Consider the following 15117-nt stretch of genomic DNA (forward strand, 5'->3'; position numbering starts at 1 on the left):
GAAATGCTGCATCGAAAGATATCTTTTAATTTACACTCAAAGAAATTTCTTGCTAAGTTTTTCTCTAAATATTAAATTCTAGGTTTTTATGAAAACAGCTATTAGCTTATGTTTGTTTTTATCATGTCCGACGTTAAATAAATTTTCTTGTATCTTTTAGTTTGCCGTGCAGACCGTTGCATCTAATCGGGTTTGGCCGTCTTGATTTGCAAACGATTTGTCTTATCTTGAAACGAAGGTGACGTCATTGAATTGCGTGCACAACCTTTCCAATTAAGGTGCCGAACCACATGGTCGCGACTTTGCTTGCTGTACTTTCATACTTCGCAAAAATGGCAGACAAGAGATCCGAACGCACATTTATCATGGTTAAGCCCGATGGGGTTCAACGGGGCCTTGTGGGTGAAATTATGAAGCGTTTTGAGAACCGAGGATACAAACTTGTCGCCTGTAAAATGTGCCGGGTAGGTTATTAGAAGGCAATTGTCAAAATAATTGTACCGAGAACGGTGTTCAATCTTCAAGGTCAAATGTGCGTCAAACATGACTTCTATAAGGGAATTTGTGCTCGTCGAAAGTATTAAAATGTCATATCACTAAGCTCTTTTTTTAAATTTAAGTCGATATTTCACATGTCACATAACTCGCATATTTATTTTGTGAAAAAATGTGGGTTTGACAATATAAATACACTACTAGGAAATTAAATTGTCAAAAACTATAATATAGACATATATAAAGAATTTAAATATGTACTTAATGTGGAGTGGCATATAATTTTAAGCTTTTTCTAACACTTATTAATCTTTGGAATAGTTCCTCTTGAAATCATTGAGTTTTCATGAGTACATACATACAGCTCAGAGTTCTTCTTGGTAGATAGTCAATATAAACGTACTCTCTGGGAGTCCATATGCACCCCTTCATAAGACAATTGCAAATCTTCGCACAGATTTTGTGTGCATCACTAAACAGACATTGTTACCAATTAAGGAAAGCGATGAATAAACTTCATAAACACATTAAGTTAACTAGTTCTTCATCAATGCTCTGAGCTTTAATAAGAACATACCTACAGCCCAGAGTTCTTCTTGATAACCCATTTTTCAATGTAAAAAAATAATGTCTCCCGTATGTCTATAAAATCGAGTTCAATCAACCTAATACATCGTTACAAACACAATACCTGTTATTACCGATATCAATTTGCGAGTGAATTGTGGATAAATACTCAAAAGAAAAACTGTATACAAAACCGTTATCAAACCCAAAGCCGAAGTTTTGAATTGACAATTCGATCTATCTTATGGATGTTCCGGAGATAGTCAGTATATTACGATTGGTAGACAAGACACGAGATCTATCTCGCCGAGGATTCCGGAGATAGTCTATAGCGTACTTTCGAATTCGGAATTACTCGGAATACTCGGCTTTGTCCATTGCCAAAACATACACATTTAAAAGAACCGTTGACGTGTTTGAAACTTTGGATTAATATCAATATTATGCGAGCATAACATATTATGTAAGTTGTTTTAACTTGCGCATTATGGATATATTTACGATCTATGTGTGTTTATTTATGCCAGAAAATAGTTCATGTGGCTAATATTCCCGATTAAACTGCAGCCCGGATTCTGGGCGGCGAGTTTCTATGGAAAATCGGGTTGTCAGTTGCAACTCCCAGCAATCTGGAGGGTCAATAGCTGGGAGTTGTATTATTGCAGCCTACGGACTTTATCCTTTGCATGCAACCTCAAAAGCACGGCGATATTTCAACACACTATTCTTGCTGTCATTTTCATTTTGAAATTTCGAACAGTGTAGATATTCCACGACTCTCGACATCATTATTGACTTAGGGGTACATCAAATATCACGATGTGCAAAAGATTGATGTTCTGCGACCTAAATGTTAGCGACACTGTAGGCAACATTACAACAGTTCTAATATGGTGGATAGAGCGTAGAAAATATTAACAAAGTTAATGAAAAGCAACTATTTCTTGCTTTAATTGTACCATTTGCATGAGTGTGCTTTAGACGGGTAAACATTGATTAGTTTTTGCAGTATCAGTGGTCCGTAGCCTTTGCAGTGGTGATGAAATTATCGCCTTTGGACAATAGACGGCGCATTGCAACTCTCTGGGTTATAAAGCTGAGAGTTGAATTATTGCAACTACTTGGTAGAGGAAGAAATCATAAAAAATAAATCAACATTTTTCCTCACCAATTTGGGGGTTGTACTGGTACAGGTCAAATTAGGACAATTAGCGTTGTTTTTATTCATATTGTTAAATTATTATTTATGCTTAAAACTTCGTAAAACCTGTACAATTAATAAGCTGCATATTGACATAAGTGGTGAGTGATTTCCTGTAAAATCCTGTTTCTTTTACCCGCTAAACCATAAGATTATCACACTAAACATTATTTTATCTGAAGCCTTGCTTCAGAGTATCAACTGTTTCAATCTGAGCCTCATGTTTGTAGGATAACCTGCCTCTTACTGAACTAGATTTGCGTCATTGGACTCAACTGTTGATGAAATGTTGCTCAAACAAACGTATACACATCAATATATATTTTTATTTCTTTGTAATAAAAGTGCACAAACAATTTCAATTAGGTGTTGTTCACCGTTTATCATCATCTAGTTATTGAGGTTATTGTCTTTGATCTGCTGAGTGTTGGCTAATAAAGCTGCAACATCCCTGAAAACAAAAATGTGTAATAAATTTGTTTACCATTAGCCCTAGTCCTTACTTTTCTACCGGAACAAAAACAACGCTACGCAGGGTTCTCAATAAGAGCCAGCCAAATCGGCCGTTTGAAATCAGATTTTGGCCGGTTGAAAATTGCTCAGATTTGGAAAATCGGCAATTGACTTTAAAATTTGCGTGTCATTTCGGTAATTATGCTCCTATTTGCTATTAAGCAAAGACGTCGCTTCATTATCTCCCTTAACGCATTACATCAACAATGAAAAGGCGCATATTGGAATCGGTCAAACGCAGTAAAATATGTTTACGTTCTGTTCATCACATGTTGAGTTAAAATTTTACAAAAGTAATAAAGAGCTTTTTCCATTTATCTTTTGTAAGCTAAAATTCATAAAATGCACACACAAATGCTCAAATTTAACTGCCTTGTTGACCACTAAAATAGCCATAAAATGGCCCAAAACGCAGGAAATAAAGTGCTCAATTTTTAAATTTTCAGGGGGAGCCCCGAACCCCCCTAGAAGGCCTTTTGGTTTCACATTTGGGCCTGTTGGCTTAAGAGTTATTGAGAACCCTGGCTATGTAGATTTAATGCATTAGCTTTTGATAAGAAATGTCAGTTGTGAAATATCTTTATTTATCTAGATTGCGAAACAGACAAAGGATTAATTCATGGATTAATGTATTTCATGCCTGTGGTAATTCAGTTGTTGTTGTTTTTAATTAGACATAATTAATTATTCTGAATGTAAATTTGTCCACTGACTAAAACATGAACATTTTGTTGCGAAAAATAATGGTTTCACATTATGAAGGTTTTTGAGCCAAATAAAATGGTTTTCAATACTTATTATTATGTAATCTTGGCCATGCATTTAATTATTATGCCCCCCTTCGAAGAAGAGGGGGTATATTGCTTTGCACATGTCGGTCTGTTGGTTGGTCCGTCCACCAGGTGGTTTCCGGATGATAACTCAAGAACGCTTGGGCCTAGGATCATGAAACTTCATAGGTACATTGATCATGACTCGCAGATGACCCCTATTGATTTTGAGGTCACTAGGTCAAAGGTCAAGGTCACAGTGACCCGAAATAGTAAAATGGTTTCCGGATGATAACTCAAGAACGCTTAGGCCTAGGATCATGAAACTTGATAGGTAGATTGATCATGACTCACAGATGACCCCTATTGATTTTGAGGTCACTAGGTCAAAGGTCAAGGTCACAGTGACCCGAAATAGTAAAATGGTTTCCGAATGATAACTCAAGAACGCTTAGGCCTAGGATCATGAAACTTGATAGGTAGATTGATCATGACTTGCAGATGACCCCTATTGATTTTCAGGTCACTAGGTCAAAGGTCAAGGTCACAGTGACCCAAAATAGTAAAATGGTTTCCGAATGATAACTCAAGAACGCTTATGCCTAGGATCATGAAACTTCGTAGGTAGATTGATAATGGCTGGCAGATGACCTCTATTGATTGTCAGGTCACTAGGTCAAAGGTCAAGGTCACGGTGACTCAAAATAGTAAAATGGTTTCCGGATGATAACTCAAGAACGCTTATGCCTAGGATCATGAAACTTGATAGGTAGATTGATCATGACTCGCAGTTGACCCCTAATGATTTTCAGGTCACTATATCAAAGGTCAAGGTCACGGTGACCTGATATAGTAAAATGGTTTCCGGATGATTACTCAAGAACGCTAATGGCAACGATCATGAAACTTCATAGATACATTGATCATGACTCGCAGATGACCCCTAATGATTTTGAGGTCACTAGGTCAAAGGTCAATGTCATGGTGACCCGAAATAGTAAAATGGTTTCCGGATGATAACTCAAGAACGTCTATACCTAGGATCATGAAACTTCATAGGTACATTGATCATGACTCACAGATGACCCCTATCGATTTTGAGGTCACTAGGTCAAAGGTCAAGTTCACGGTGACCCGTAATAGTAAAATGGTTTCCGGATGATAACTAAAGAACGCTTAGGCCTAGGATCATGAAACTTGATAGGTAGATTGATCATGACTCGCAGATGACCCCTATTGATTTTCAGGTCACTAGGTCAAAGGTCAAGGTCACAGTGACAAAAACATACTCACACAATGGCTGTCACTACAACGGAGAGCCCATATGGGGGGCATGCATGTTTTACAAACAGCCCTTGTCATCTTTTTCAGCCATCGCAGGAGCACCTAGAAGAGCATTACAGGGACCTGAAGTCTAAGCCTTTCTTCCCTGGTCTCATTACATACATGACCAGTGGACCAGTGGTTTGCATGGTAAGTGGCATTGACCTTTAAGAATGCAGAGATCCAGATTATAGGATTTGTATCTGTTTAAAATGTACATGGAAATGTTGTATATACAAATACATTATAAAACTCTGCAAGAATCCTTGGTAATTTTCTTGATTCATTGTTTATCGTCTAAAATTTAATTGTATTGTTTATTAATAAATCATTCATTTGACTGTTTGTAAAATGCTTGGAAACATAGTTATTCATAACATTGGTTAAAAAGTAAAAGTGCCATACAACCAATCATCCAGACTTCCAAATCTGATTATCAGTTTTATTTAACCCTTTACCACTTAGATACATATTTTGATGCATATGAAGACCCTCAGAAAGTTGCATATAATTAAAGATCTTTTTTACCAGATTCAAATTTTAAAGCTTCATTTCTAACCCAGAGATACTGATGAGCAGCAAACTGCACATAAACCTGAACATACTGCGAGTTACTCGCAGGCTGTTCTGGTTTTATGCTGTTTGCACATGGCCATTTTCACGTTGTTTTTAAGTGGGAAAGGTTAAATGACTTTGAAATTAGAGCTGTGTTAAACTTGTTCTGAGAACGGGCATTATTGTTAATGTCTGACTGCCGTTTTGCAGGTGTGGGAGGGCAAGGAGGTGGTTAAGATGGGTCGCATGATGCTGGGAGCCACCAACCCCCTTGAGTCCAACCCAGGAACCATCCGAGGAGACTTCTGCATCGATGTCGGCAGGTACGATCAGGGGGCTTCATATTTTTGTTATTATTTAAACTATGGCACTTAACCAAATGTTATTGTAACAATAGGAAAAGGGCATGCGTTGAAGTTACAGTTATGGACATACGTACCTTGTATTCAATTGTTTTGTAGTAATTTATGTGTTTATTGTTCACACAATTTCTGTCGTACATTTCTCATGTTTGAGTTAATGGGCTTTACATTGACATTCAAGGCCCATGGATACATTTCTAGCTTTAAAAGGAAATGTATTTCAATATTGCTTAATTTTATTGTTGAATTAAGATTTGGAACTACAAATAAGTTTCAAAACAAATACGAAGCAACTAGTATTTCCAGGAAGTTTCTCAGTTTTGAGACAATAGTTGCATGACGTCTCACATGTTGTATGTCGTGTTTTCAGGAACATCTGCCACGGCTCTGACAGTGTGGAGAGTGGAAAGAGGGAGTCTTCCCACTGGTTCAAGGAGGGAGAGATCCAGGAATGGAAGCCCGCAGAGTTCGACTGGGTCTATGAATAAATACTACGCACATATATGTGGAACAGTCTATTTATAATTGCAAATATGCTCATGTTTATACACTCCAAGAATGGTTGAATTTCTGTATAATTATTGTTTTTAAGTGCTAATGCAAGTGCTAAATTTACTCTCTGTGTTTACGTTTAATGTTTAAATTAGTGTTGCCTTCTGAAAATTAAAACAGTTGATCTGTTGTTAAATTAAGATTGTCCAAATCTCAAAATAAAACTGGAACTGAAAAGTGTTTCTTGATTTTTAGATCATATTAAGAAAGTGGCTCTGTTTACAGTTTTGGATTACTAAATGTTTAATTATTCAACAATCTGTGGAAGGACAGCAATTTATAAATACTTTTTATCAGAACATGGCAATACAGTTAACAACTGAAAATCTGTTGTTATGCTCACAAAGAGCACCAGGTCAGGATTTTTCTTATGCTTTGTACCGGTATATCACTTGTAAGTTGTTAACAATTTATAACATAAATGTTTACCAATAGGCTGACAGAAAACAGTTGCGAGAACAAAACACTATAAATTTTGATAAATCATTCTTAAATCTTTGTTCTGTTCCATAGTTGTTTCGCAGTGCAGTTCAATTTATATTTAATTGTTTAACACCTTTTGTAAATTTAGCCTATCAATAAATGTAGATCTTTCCCTTAAAAAAACATTTATACAGACATAGCATATGCCATGGCTATCAATATCATAGCATATTGTCCATCCTGAGATGCTGCATATTGTCGCTGTCGTTCTCAAACCTCGTAGCTCCAAAATTTTCAAAAAAAGTTTTTCATATTTTCCGAATATATGAAGACTGGCACCTGTTAATGCTATATATCGTAGCTCTACGCCAATCAGAGCCCTCGAAAAAGCCACTTGACGAAATGTTGTAGCTTGATTGTTGACTTAATACGGCGAAAAGTCGTAGCGACGTCATTTCACCTATAGGTTCGTCATTTCCTTTGGACATATTTGACAAAAACGTTTTTATATTTGCAGCTACGAGGTTTCCTATCAGGACGAATTGTCGTACCTCATAAAACAGACAAAACTGTGGTGACAAAATATCGTAGCTACGATTTCTGAATATAAGTACGACTTACGCGTCTACGGCTTGTACCATATCTTGCAGCTTCATTTGTTTGGTATTTTTACAGAATTTCAATTTCTAAAACATCGTTATAAAAAACTGAGACGTTTTTTTCTCTCCTGAAAAGTTGGCATTTTGTGGCTACGAGGTTTGAGAACGACAGTGACGATATGTGTAAAATACATGTAAGTAGGAAAACGTGGCACAAAGGGTAAACATGAAAAATACCAGTAGTGTGAATGTGTATAATGAAAGTTTTACTCTTCAATATTGCACACATAACTGCACATATTCCAACTGGATTGACTATGTGCACTGGTTTCATATTCCAGCTAGGTGGACTTGTTAGACTATAAAGGGGCCTTTTCACGTTTGGTTAAATTGACAAAATTGAAAAAAGTTGTTTTAGATTCGCAAATTTTCGTTTTAGTAATGATATTTGGTAGGAAACAGTAATACTGAACATTTAGCATGCTCTAAAATAGTTATTATATGCATCTTTTGACAATTTAAAAACCGAAAAATAATAAAGCGTTGCAACGCCAAACGAATGAGAGTTTTGTTGTTGTCATATTTTGTGAAACTACGAGGATTAGTTATATGAAGTACACCTGACATTGTATCCGGAAGGATGGCCGAGTGGTCTAAATGGGAGACTTTAGTCTTGCTGAGGGTTACTTTTTATGCCCCCAGTAGGGTGGCATATAGCAGTTGAACTGTCCGTCAGTCAGTATGTCAGTATGTGTGTATGTCAGTCTGTCCGTCCGTCCGAAAAAAACTTCAGCATTGGCAATAACTTTTTCAATATTGAAGATAGCAACTTGATATTTGGCATGCACTGTGTATCTCATGAAGCTGCACATTTTGAGTGGTGGAAGTTCAAGGTCAAGGTCATCCTTCAAGGTCAAGGTCAAAGGTAATTTTTTTTTTTTTAATTCAAAGCGGCGTTCTCATGAAGCTGCACATTTTGAGTGGTGGAAGTTCAAGGTCAAGGTCATCCTTTAAGGTCAAGGTCATCCTTCAAGGTAAAAAAAACACTTTTTTCAAAGCGGCGTTCTCATAAAGCTGCACATTTTGAGTGGTGGAAGTTCAAGGTCAAGGTCATCCTTCAAGGACAAGGTAAAAAAAACAACAAAATCAAAGCGGCGCAATAGGGGGCATTGTGTTTCTGACGAACACATCTCTTGATTTTTCTTTTTTTTAGCTCCACTGGCCAAAGACCAGCGGGGCTTATGTCATGGTCCTGTGTCCGTCGTGTGTGCGTCAGTGCGTGCGTGCGTTAACTTTTTCTTTAAACATCTTCTCCTAAACTACTGGTCCAATTGTGATGAAATTTCTCAGGAATGTTCATGTGGTGAACCTCTTTCAAATTTGTTCAAATTATGCCCCTGGGGTCAAATTTGATCCTGCCCCAGGGGGTCAAAAAATTGAAAATTTGCTTATATAAGGCCTATTTTGTGCAAACTTTAAAAATCTTCTTGTCCATAACCATTTGGCCTAGGGCTACCAAATTTAGTATGTAGTGACATCTTATAGTCCTCTACCAAGTTTATTCAAATTATGCCCCTGGGCTCAAATTTGACCCTGCCCCGGGGGGTCAAAAAATGGAAAATTTGCTTATATAAGGCCTATTTTGTGCAAACTTTAAAAATCTTCTTGTCCATAACCATTGGGCGTAGGGCTACCAAATTTAGTATGTAGTGACATCTTATAGTCCTCTACCAAGTTTGTTCAAATTATGCCCCTGGGGTAAAATTTGACCCTGCCCCGGGGGGTTAAAAAAAATGAAAATTTGCTTATATAAGGCCTATTTTGTGCAAACTTTAAAAATCTTCTTGTCCATAACCATTGGGCCTAGGGCTACCAAATTTGCTATGTAGTGACATCTTATAGTCCTCTACCAAGTTTGTTCAAATTATGCCCCTGGGGTCAAATTTGACCCTGCCCCGGGGGGGTCAAAAAATTGAAAATTTGCTTATATAAGGCCTATTTTGTGCAAACTTTAAAAATCTTCTTGTCCATAACCATTGGGCCTAGGGCTACCAAATTTGCTATGTAGTGACATCTTATAGTCCTCTACCAAGTTTGTTCAAATTATGACCCTGGGGTTAAATTTGACCCTGCCCCGGGGGGTCAAAAAATTGAAAATTTGCTTATATAAGGCCTATTTTGTGCAAACTTTAAAAATCTTCTTGTCCATAACCATTGGGCGTAGGGCTACCAAATTTAGTATGTAGTGACATCTTATAGTCCTCTACCAAGTTTGTTCAAATTATGCCCCTGGGGTAAAATTTGACCCTTCCCCGGGGGGTTAAAAAAATGAAAATTTGCTTATATAAGGCCTATTTTGTGCAAACTTTAAAAATCTTCTTGTCCATAACCATTGGGCCTAGGGCTACCAAATTTGCTATGTAGTGACATCTTGTAGTCCTCTACCAAGTTTGTTCAAATTATGCCCCTGGGGTCAAATTTGACCCTGCCCCAAGGGGGTTAAAAAATTGAAAATTTGCTTATTTAAGGCCTATTTTGTGCAAACTTAAAAAATCTTCTTGTCCATAACCATTGGGCCTAGGGCTACCAAATTTGCTATGTAGTGACATCTTATAGTACTCTACCAAGTTTGTTCAAATAATGCCCCTGGGATCAAATTTGACCCTGCCCCGGGGGGTTAAAAAATTAAAAATTTGCTTATATAAGGCCTATTTTGTGCAAACTTTAAAGATCTTCTTGTCCATAACCATTGGGCCTAGGGCTACCAAATTTGCTATGTAGTGACTCCTTATAGTCCTCTACCAAGTTTGTTCAAATTTTGCCCCTGGGGTAAAATTTGACCCTGCCGCGGGGGGTCAAAAAATTGAACATTTGCTTATATAAGGCCTATTTTGTGAAAACTTAAAAAATCTAACTGTCCATAACCATTGGGCCAAGGGCTACCAAATTTGGTATGTAGTGACATCTTATAGTCCTCTACCAAGTTTGTTCAAATTATGCCCCTGGGGTCAAATTTGACCCTGCCTCGGGGGTCAAAAAATTGAAAATTTGCTTTTATAAGGCCTATTTTGTGAAAACTTTAAAAATCTTTACGTCCATAACCATTGGGCGTAGGGCTACCAAATTTGGTATGTAGTGACATCTAATAGTCCTCTACCAAGTTTGTTCAAATTATGCCCCTGGGGTCAAATTTGACCCTGCCCTGGGGGTCAAAAAATCGAAAATTTGCTTATATAAGGCCTATTTTGTGCAAACTTTAAAAATCTTCTTGTCCATAACTGTATGGCATAGGGCTACCAAATTTGGTATGTAATGACATCTTATAGTCCTCTACCAAGTTTGTTCAAATTAAGCCCCCAGGATCAAATTTGACTGTTCCCCAGGGGTCACAAAATTGAACATATGCTTATATTGGGCCCATTTTGTGCAAACTATAAAAATCTTCTTGTCCATAACCATTGGGCCTATTTCTACCAAATTCGGTAGGTAGTGACATATAATAGTTCTCTACTTAGTTTGTTCAAATTATGCCCCTGGGAACAAATTTGACCTTGCCCCATGGGTCACAAAAATGAACATATGCTTAAATAAGGCTTATTGTGTGCAAACTTTAAAAATCTTCTTGTTCTTAATTATAGAGCCTAGGGCTACTAAATTTGGTATGTAGTGATGTCTAAATTTCCAACCTACCAAATTTGTTCAAATTATTCCCCTGGGCTCAAATTTGACCCGGCCCCGGGGCTCACAAAACTGAACATATGACGTTTACCAGTGGAGATTACTGCGGCCGTTTGGCTGTGACCAACAACATCAACATCTTGAAAACATGAGATAAAACCCTGTCATTTAGTGCCATTTTAGGTCAGATGGTGACTGCTTACAAAGGCATTGAAGTAAGAACATGTGTTATGAATGTTTTTCTTGCAAACTGAAAAAAGTCGGGTTTTATTTAAATATGTCAAAAGTGACCATATATCCGGATGAAAATATTTTGGATGACATGTTAATTTCATGTCGTTTTTGTAGTGTTTAAACCAGTTTAATAATATATTATTGATTTTAAAAACACAACTTCCATGAACATAATTATTTCAAGAAAAGTCAATATATGATTCTGCACGGTAAACTCAAACTTTGTATCCAAGAGAAGGTTTTGAAATTAATGAAGTGCAATGTTCTTAACTATCGTATATATGCTGCTTTTTAATAACTAATGATTCATTGTTCCATTTGTGAATCGTGACTCATGAATTGTGGATATGATTGTCAATTGCTCAACAATCCATATATATTTCTGACTTTTTTATAATTTTCTTAATATAAGTTATGAATTGATCTTAGAAGTCAAATGTATTACTTAATTAAATAAATTTATAAATATAAAGAAATAATCTTTAGATTATCATAATATTCTCAGGCCTTTTGGTCTTAGGGATGTGTGGGTTGATGAGCAATTTTGTCCTTCTATCACAATGATTTCTACCCTACCTGATCATTTCCTTCATATTCCATTTTAATTTAATTGACGTCTGCAACCTCTTTCAAATTGGGAAAGTCCAAAATGTGTCGTTTGGTAAAGGGTTAAGGCATTTTGATTCCTATGGGTCTTGTGAATCTGTTTCAAATCAAATGCGTAGATTTGATCTTCAGCATCTAAAAATATGTGACATAGAAAGAACGACAATATTTTTTGGAGAGATAAATGTACCTACGTTATAAGCAAAGGACCTGTGCAACAATTCCCGGGCTTTTAAGTCTGTTTAGTTTACACGGTAGTAACTTTTTCCATATATAAAAATGCTCACCCTTCCAACTTTAAACCCCCAGTGGGACGAGGGATAGAAAGAGAAAGTCACATGCTTGAGTACATTTCAACCCATGCGCATTGCACGTTTTTTTGCAAAGAAAAAACAGTGGAACGATACAGGGCCATCATGGCCCTCTTGTTTAAAGTTTATTCTTGATTTTTTACTGGAGATTTTTATATCCAATGTTAACATTTATCAATATAAAGCATTTAACTACACACTTCAAAACATGCCAAAATCTGTGAAAAGCCCCTTTAATGCATGATCTCTAAAGATATTGCAGGTCTTACAAATTTCATTGAAATATGTAATTATACGTCGAGGAATTATTTTCATCTACTTATTCGTCGTTCAGATGGTGATCTGTTGTGATCCCCTTTGTCATCATACATCTTGTGAACACATAAGGGGTCAAATTTCATTTCCTGGTATATTGCTTTACAACAAACTTGGAAGTCACATTTGCACGATCATGAAACTTGCTCAAAACATTTTCATATGTTACCTCAGTTTAATTTAACAAGAATATCAGTGAAACTGACTGATACTACCCAATGATACGCTTTGTCTATGTATGGGTTAATAGCGTGGAAATAATTTTTATAATAGTGCAATAACTCCCTTAAAAATGGCTGGATAGGAACGACATGAAAATATGCTCATCTTTATTCCGTTCGAATGATATAACAAAATTCCTTAATTTTAATTCTCATTTACAGTTCCAGTCATCAAGGAACAACAAAAAATTAGATAATGATGTATGATTCATCTCTGGGCAAAATATAGGCATGTCCAGCCAATAGGAATGCTGCATATGACGTGTTTTGGATCATAAGTGTCCACAATCAAACGTAGAAAGGCAATATTATTCAAGATAAATAACTCCCTTAAAATATCAACAGAGCAGAACAAGATGACAAAAGGCACCTTGATGGGAAAGTTCATATAAATGTTTATGAAATTCATATCGTAACTTTCTGAGATTTTTAGTGAAAACCTGTTTCAGAAAGCAAAAAAATGGGTCAGATCAAAGGCTGCTTCTGTATACTCTTCAGCAGTTTTCCGTACATGTCTTTAATGAAACCTTGTGAACATCTTTAACCCTTTGCATGCTGGGAAATTTGTCGTCTGCTAAAATGTCGTCTGCAGAATTTCTAAAATCAGCATTTTCTTCTATTTTTTTCAAACAATACTATCAGAATAGCAAACAGTTTGGATCCTGATGAGACGCCACGTTCTGTGGCGTCTCATCTGGATCCAAACTGTTTGCAAAGGCCTTTAAAATTCGGTTCCCGCACTGAAAGGGTTAAGACCCATGTTTCCTAACATGTCTGTAGCAAAAGCTTGTGAACGCTTAGTAACAGATTTGATTGTATGTCCATAGTGATCCCTTGTGAACAAGAAGTCCCATTTTCCCAGTCTTCTTGCTCATTATGAATATTATGCATTAAACCCATGAATGACTTGGTAACATGGGTTCAGTGTCCACTAAGCAGCCCTGTAGGACACACATGTTTAAAGAACTATTCTAACACGACGTGCGACTTGTTTTCTATAGCCAAAGAAGAAAATCAAGTGTGGGTTATTCTGCAATAATATATGGGCAGAGCTTAATGTTTCGAAAATAGTTCCGAATAAATAAAAAAAATATTGCAGTAAAATGTACGTGCTCAAACCCGCTCTAAAAGAAATGTAATTAATGTAGCATGAACATAAATGTAATGAAACAACAAATTGTATATTTGGTGATAAGTGGCATAACCACGCCTACAAAGAATGTTATTTGTAAGGAAACGTAATTAAGAAAACATTTAGCTTTTCAGTAGCATCAATAAACGTGACATCATTTAGTTTCTACGATTGCTGTTTTCAATGAAAGTGACGTCATTTGCACAATATTTATGAATGAAAACGACGTCATGTGTGTACAATTTAATGACGTCACTAAATAGTGAACTTTGTACTGATAAGGGCGGAGTATTGAAAAATATAGTTCACGTCCAAAAGCTTGAACCAAATCAATCAGAATCAGGTTAGAATCGATATAATATTTTTCTATGATGGTTTGTTGTCGAATAACCCACTATAAGGAGTATTGATGCGTGTTATCAAATCACTCGTGCTTCGCACTCGTGATTGAATTCCTACGCATCTATACTCCTTTCTGTGGGTTATTCGACAACAAACCATGATAGAAAAATATTATTTCTTAAATAACGTCTTGGTGGATACTTGTCCTATCATTTATTTTGAAGCAGTTCCTTGTGATGTTTACAGCAGGGTTTGATCACCAGAAGGTTAAAAACACGCAGAGTTTTAATTTAAATTTATGACACTAAGTTTACATTAGTTATTTTCACAAAATTGATTTAAAATGCAATTTGTCTTTTAAGATTAGTAATATCTTTGGTATGACTCACAATTGACAATAGTGAGCTTATGCTCATCTTACTGTAACCAACTAAAAATCTTCCAAGAAAACTGGGGATTACGTTTTGACGAATTGAGAGCAGACGGAAGCACCTTACATTCTAATGTGATTCTCGTAAAAAAATTACAATTTGTTTTCACTGTCTATGCATGCTTAAATTTGAACCATTATTTGTATAAACAAGAACTGTGTTTGTAAAACACAATGCCCCCTACTGGGCTGCTTTGAAGCCATATATTTGACCTTGAAGGATGACCTTGTCCTTTCAACACTAAAAATGTGCAGCTCCATAAGATACACATGCATGCCAAAAATCAAGTTGCTATCTTCAATATTGCAAAAGTTATGACCAAGGTTAAAGTTTTGGGACAGACACACACACATACAATGACAGACAGACAGGCAGGCCAAAAACAATATACCCCGATCATTTGATCCGGGGGCATACAAATAAGTTATGGTCATATTCGTTTCATTTATGAAGTGAAATTATTGGCAAATTATATGACAACAAGAAT

The 15117-nt window shown here is 36.3% G+C and overlaps 1 protein-coding gene across 1 annotated transcript; it reads left to right on the plus strand.

Annotated features, from left to right (window-relative positions):
- The first annotated feature begins 251 nt into the window (after window positions 1-251).
- On the plus strand, window positions 252-6515 carry LOC127876784 (uncharacterized). Its single transcript, XM_052422259.1, has 4 exons — window positions 252-464; window positions 4918-5019; window positions 5635-5747; window positions 6157-6515. The coding sequence occupies exons 1-4, from the start codon at window positions 291-293 to the stop codon at window positions 6272-6274; spliced, it is 507 nt and encodes a 168-aa protein (XP_052278219.1). The 5' UTR covers window positions 252-290; the 3' UTR covers window positions 6275-6515.
- Window positions 6516-15117: the final 8602 nt, after the last annotated feature.

The sequence above is a fragment of the Dreissena polymorpha genome, chromosome 4 (genome assembly GCF_020536995.1).
Source record: "Dreissena polymorpha isolate Duluth1 chromosome 4, UMN_Dpol_1.0, whole genome shotgun sequence".
In the NCBI taxonomy this organism is placed as follows: Eukaryota; Metazoa; Mollusca; class Bivalvia; order Myida; family Dreissenidae; genus Dreissena; species Dreissena polymorpha.

Excerpts from the sequence above, each read along its gene's own strand:
- LOC127876784 (XM_052422259.1), top strand. The coding sequence starts at position 291 with ATGGTCGCGACTTTGCTTGCTGTACTTTCATACTTCGCAAAAATGGCA. Across the intron at positions 465-4,917 it reads TCGCCTGTAAAATGTGCCGG|CCATCGCAGGAGCACCTAGA; the intron begins GTAGGTTATTAG and ends CATCTTTTTCAG. Across the intron at positions 5,020-5,634 it reads GTGGACCAGTGGTTTGCATG|GTGTGGGAGGGCAAGGAGGT; the intron begins GTAAGTGGCATT and ends GCCGTTTTGCAG.